At 42.5% G+C, this 5,502-nt stretch overlaps 2 protein-coding genes across 4 annotated transcripts in view; one reads left to right on the top strand and one right to left on the bottom strand.

The window, feature by feature from the left end:
• Positions 1-1,058, bottom strand: part of LOC103460298 (high affinity immunoglobulin gamma Fc receptor I-like) — a 7,777-nt gene extending 6,719 nt beyond the window's left edge. The window contains exon 1 of one of the 2 annotated variants that reach the window (XM_017303239.1): positions 939-1,058. In XM_017303239.1, the coding sequence (XP_017158728.1) occupies positions 939-963 (25 nt within the window). In that variant the 5' untranslated portion in view covers positions 964-1,058. The remainder of the gene's footprint in view (positions 1-938) is intronic. The other variant, XM_017303240.1, reaches the window with a different exon arrangement.
• A 582-nt stretch (positions 1,059-1,640) lies between these two features.
• LOC103460295 (myelin-oligodendrocyte glycoprotein-like) lies at positions 1,641-4,680 on the top strand. 2 transcript variants are annotated; one of them, XM_017303244.1, is made up of 4 exons: positions 1,641-1,787; positions 2,455-2,796; positions 2,889-3,843; positions 3,909-4,680. In XM_017303244.1, the coding sequence occupies exons 1-3, from the start codon at positions 1,727-1,729 to the stop codon at positions 3,104-3,106; spliced, it is 621 nt and encodes a 206-aa protein (XP_017158733.1). In that variant the 5' UTR covers positions 1,641-1,726; the 3' UTR covers positions 3,107-3,843; positions 3,909-4,680. The 2 variants fall into 2 exon arrangements, with proteins under 2 accessions (XP_017158733.1, XP_008400621.1); XM_008402399.2 differs by having other exon boundaries at positions 2,865-3,843.
• The last annotated feature ends 822 nt before the right edge of the window (positions 4,681-5,502 follow it).

The raw sequence follows: 5,502 nt of genomic DNA, 5'->3' as shown, positions 1-5,502 counted from the left end.
CACACACACACACACACACACACACACACGTTTCTACAGCCTAAACCAGGGCTGAGCAGTCCTGGTCCTGGAGGTCCGGTGTCCTGCAGCTCTTAACGTCTCCCTGGTCCAACACACTTGAATCCAACAGCTGAATCACCTCCTAAGTTCAGTCAGATTCTTCTGAGTCCTGCTAACGACCTCATTATTTCACTCAGGTGTGTTGAAGCTGAGACACATCTAAAAGTTGCAGGAGTCCAGCCCTCGAGGCCTGGAGCTGCCCACCCCTGGCCTAAACCTGACCTTTACCCTTTTCCTAACCCTAACCCAAACTCAATTCACACCTTAGTCCTAACTCTGACCCCTGACCCAAAAACAGGGTTTCCCCTTGTGGGACCAGGCTTCGGTCCCACAAGGAGCAACTGGTCCCCACAACGTAGTGTCAGGCAAATCGTCCCCACAAGTTATTACAAACAAACGCACACACACACACACACACACACACACACACACACACACACACACACACACACACACACACACACACACACATTGAAGGACTCTAAGTCGTGTTTTGCTCTGTGGAGAACCGCCATGCCGACTCCCTGCAGAGACCAACGGGAGGCGCTGACCACGACCTCATCAAGCAGCAGAAATGCTCAAAGTTGATCATATTTACTGAAAGTTCATAAACGCAGCTTGATTCAAGTTTCTAAAAGTTTAGAAAACCTCAAGTCTTCCCCAGCAGACTGACTGACCAGAGAGAAGCAGACTGACTGACTGCTTCTCTCTGGTTTCCAGAGAAACAGAAAGAAATATGAAAAGCTAAATAAAAATGAGTGAATTTCTCATTCCGCCATATTTTTCTGTTTGTCTGGTTGTTAATGAAGGTTTTAATCTGCAGATTAGAACAGATTACAGTCTCTCCGCCTGCTGAAGGTAAACCCAGCCGTACTCACAGATCAGCCATGATGCTCCTCTCATCGTTTCTGTCAGTTTCTGTGAAATCAAGACGGAGTTTGCATTTCCATCATCAGAGCTGAACCCTCCCCTTCCTCTGTCCTGTGGTTACCAAACCTTCACAGGAAGCAGAGCTGAGCCTGCTCACTTACCCAGAGACAGTTAGCCCCGTTAGCACCGTTAGCACTGATAACCTCATCATTGGTTCAGTCATTCTCTGGATTTATTGATGCTTCTCATTCATAAGACAAACTTATGATTTTTAATAAAACACAGAATAAGGAATGAAGCTGCAGGTTAAGATGAATGAAGGCAGAAAGTGAAACTAAATGCGGATCATTTATGTTGATTACAGTAAATATTGGAGGGAAGATGGAGGCCGGGACTGTTTGTGTTGAGCTCCCCCTGCTGGGGCACACAGGGTACTGCATCTGGTTTCTGGGTCCAGTATTATTGCTGTTAATGTCTTGCCATACCAGGTGTTCCGTTCTCGGTTCATTATTTAATGTTTTTTAACCCTTTTTCATTTCCGGTTCATCAACTGAATGAACTTTTTTCGATTCATTTTGTTTTGTGTGTTTTTATCCATCAGTAAATAAATTTATGAATATTTTAAAATGTGACCAGAAGGTTAAAGATGAACATTATTATCGGAGTTCTTGCTGCTCTTCTGTCTGTCCACCAGGGGGCAGAAGCAGCACATTAGTTACTTGTTTACTCCGTTTCTTGAGTTTCATTTTCTCTCAGCTGAGTATCGTCCGTAGCTCGATGTTTTTCTGCTGCAGAAATGATAGTTTTGCATTTAATCTCGTGTTTTCTGCTGATCCTGCAGGTTTCTGCTGCTGACGGTGAGTTCAGTACTTTTAGGTTCAGTAACATGAAGCTGCATGTCGGTGGTGCAGAGTCTGGTTTGAATATCTACAATCCTTCATGATAAATAGCATTGTAATGTTTTGTTTATTATTCATATTTTAGTACAGAGACACAATTTTAGCTTCATTTTAAAGTTTTCCTTCAAATCGTGAAGATTAAATGATCGATGTTGCTCTAATGATCTCATAGAAGTGGCTTTGTTTACAAATTAAAGACTTAATAAAATTATTTAAAATGAGTTCAAGTGAAGAATATTTACTGTTTTAGTTAAAATATAAGAGTTTAAACATGATAATAACATGTAGAAATAGAGATAAATCCTATATTTATGACCTCTGATAGTTTTGTTTTGCAGCCAACAGGGAGGAGCTGCCAGTAAAACCAGTAAAACCAGTAAAACCCATTTAATGCTGTTAAATAAACTGCTATGTTTTAGGCAGGTTGAACGTCTCAGACGTAAAGAATAAGATTAGAACCAGAGAGGAATAAAATCTGAGTTTAGTTTAATCTGACCTGAGAGCAGAGATGATTCTGACGTCAGCTGCAGGAAGGATCTGCGTTAACGCCGCTTGGTGCAGTTCGGACGCAGCAGCTTCCTGTGAGGCATTGACCTGTGTTCATGTCTGGTTCTGTCCGGTCCAGTGGCGGTGACACCAGGAGGAGCTGCTGACCTGCAGTGTCAGACTCCCGGCGCCGCGGCGGCCACCGTGGTGGAGTGGACCAAAGACGGCCTGCCGGCCAGCGAATACGTCTTCTTCTACCGCAACGGCCGGCCGTACGACAAGTACCAGCACGACTCCTTCAGAGGCCGAGTGGCGCTGAAGAACCGGTCCGGTCCGGGCAGCGGGGACGTCTCTGTGGTCCTGAAGAACGTCTCTGTGCAGGACGAGGGGACGTTCCGGTGTCGGGTTCTGATGAGCAGCTCTGGGGCCCAGGCGGAGGAACACCTTCAGGTCAGCCGGCTGAGGGTCGCGCTGCGGTCAGGTACGTTCACCTCACAGCTCAGGGATCCCTCCGCAGCTGGCGGGAAACTGATCCATCCTGATCTGCAGGAAGCGAAGCAGGAGGCGAAACAGGAAGTGAAGCAGGAAGCGAAGCAGGAAATGAAGCAGGAAGTGAAGCAGGAAGTGAAGCAGGAAACGTCCAGAGGGTTTTCACAGACGGAGCAGCGGGTCCAAACGTCGCTGTCGCTGTTGGACTCCTCATGGTTTGTGTTTGTGTTGCTGCTGGTGTCGGTTTTTATCTGTACAGGAGAAATAAATCTCCTGTCCATCAGAGGACAGAAGTTGTGTGAAGCTGAGATCAAGAAAATCATTTTATTTCAGTTTAAAACGTTTTTCAGTGTTTGAGTCCTGAGCTGTAAAAAGCTTCAACCTTTTGGAAACAAACTGAGATTATCGATTAAATCAGTTTATTAATGGAAATAATTTGGGACAAAACTAAGCATTAAAATAAAATCACTACAGAAGACGAAGCGTTGATGTTGGTGAATCTCCAGGTTTCCTCTGGTTGTGATGTCATGTGCAGAGTGTTTATGTAAATGTTCAGATGTAAACAGGAAGTGTGTGTTCAGGTGTAAACAGGATGTTCAGGTGTAAACAGGATTGTTGTGTTCAGGTGATGTGGGTTTAAACTGGATTTTCTCTAAATAACCTTTTTACAGTGTAACTGAACTGTTCCTCTATCTGACCAAACCTTTAACATTTCTTCATCTATAATAATCATAACAATGTTCTCTAAACTAAAACCACTATATTAGTGTTAAAGTATGTGAATATATTTTTATGTTTTATTATATTTAACTGTAAAAAATCAAAGTTTGTGTCGTTTTTCTGTGTTTGCTGCAAATTTTGGCTCAGAATTGAATAAATGAGTGAAACCTGAACTCAGACGGGACGTAATGGTTGTTGACCGGTGGGCAGCAGAGCCATGAGCTCAGCGGCCATTAACCTGATAAAGGACCGGTCCACGACCAACCGGACCGGGACCGGACCAGGACCAGGACCAGGACCAGGACCAGGACCAGGACCGGTCCACGACCAACCGGGACCGGACCAGGACCAGGACCGGTCCACGACCAACCGGGACCGGACCAGGACCGGACCAGGACCAGGACCAGGACCGACTCACTGTTTAAACCATAAACAATCACAGTGAAAGTAAAACTCTGACCCGTTTCCCTCCAGAGTTTCATTTTGGTTTCACTTTGACAGTAAAACTTTCTCTGGATCGTTTCTCTTCTGGTGACCAGATTTATTGGGAAACATCCAGTTTTATTAATAAAGACTTTAGTCAATAACAACATGTGAATATCAGTGATTCTCATTTATTTACTTCATGAATGTTTGGGTTAATTAAAAATGATCCAGGTGTCAGAAGCTGTAGAAACATCAACTGGTTTCATTTTCCCTGAAGTGAAACATTAACGTGTGGAAAAAAAACTTTTCTTTAGATGATTTATGACATTAAAAACCTTTAATGCAAATTATTGGAAATTCAAACTGACAGAAAGGTGAGAATAACAGTAAATATACAGAATAATAAACATAAAACTGTTAAAATCAGCATTCAGAGAAACATGGAGATTATGGATCATTAACAATGTTTTAATATTTATGATGAAAATAAGTGAAAAATCTCAGTCACTGCATCAGTTCTTCCTCTGATCATCATCCAGGCAGCATCAGCTGGTCGATTATTGATTACTGATCAATATTTCATCAATAAGAGGAACGTTGCTGCAGAACTGACCTGCAGGAATCGACTCCTGATGGATTCATGATCGATTTCATCTAAAACAAAAACATCTCTGCTCTAAAAGCCTCAAATCACTTTGTGTTTCAGAGGAGATGAAACACATGAATCAGTTTATGATCCAGTAATAAAGATCAGGCTGATCAGGACGTGATTGAATCACTTTACAAAATAAAACGAATAAAAACATTCATTAGAGGTTCAGTTGATCTGACAAATTAATGCTTTATTTGGTCTGGAGAAGAATTATAATCCAGATTTATTTACTTTATGCTGTGAACCAAACTAATAGATGAATAACTAGAGAAACAAGCTGAGTTAAAAACCAGAGAGAGGAAATAAAACCATGAGGAAACTGATCTGAAACATCTTCAGTAAAACTAACCACTGATCTGCTGACCTGAGATGATGAGCAACAGATGAAGCAGATCAGAAACGCTGAGCTGAAGCCTGGCAGACATTTCAAATGTTTCTTAAAACAAAGAGATGCTGAAACAGGAGCGACGAGGTTCCACGGTTCAAAACGATCCAAAGAAAGAAAAGCTTTACTTTGGCCAGTTGTCTGAGATAACTGAGCTAACCTGAGCTAATAGAGCTAACCTGAGCTAACCTGAGCTAACAGAGCTAACCTCAGCTAATAGAGCTAATCCACTAATACATATTCCACATACATGTTAGTGTAGGTTTGGATTGCAGCTGGAAACCTGATGCTCAGGTTTGCTCTGTTAGCCCAAGTTAGCTCTGTTTGCTCAGATTAGCTAAGGTTAGCTCTGTTAGCTCAGGTTAGCTCTGTTAGCTAAGATTAGCTCTGTTAGCTAAGGTTAGCTCTGTTAGCTCAAACTAGCTCTGTTAGCTAATGTTAGCTTTGTTAGCTCAGATTAGCTCTGTTAGCTTAGGTTAGCTCTGTTAGCTCAGATTAGCTCTGTTAGCTAATGT

This window comes from Poecilia reticulata, unplaced genomic scaffold, assembly GCF_000633615.1.
Source record: "Poecilia reticulata strain Guanapo unplaced genomic scaffold, Guppy_female_1.0+MT scaffold_224, whole genome shotgun sequence".
NCBI lineage: Eukaryota > Metazoa > Chordata > Actinopteri > Cyprinodontiformes > Poeciliidae > Poecilia > Poecilia reticulata.
This window is presented reverse-complemented; position numbering and strand designations above follow the sequence as displayed.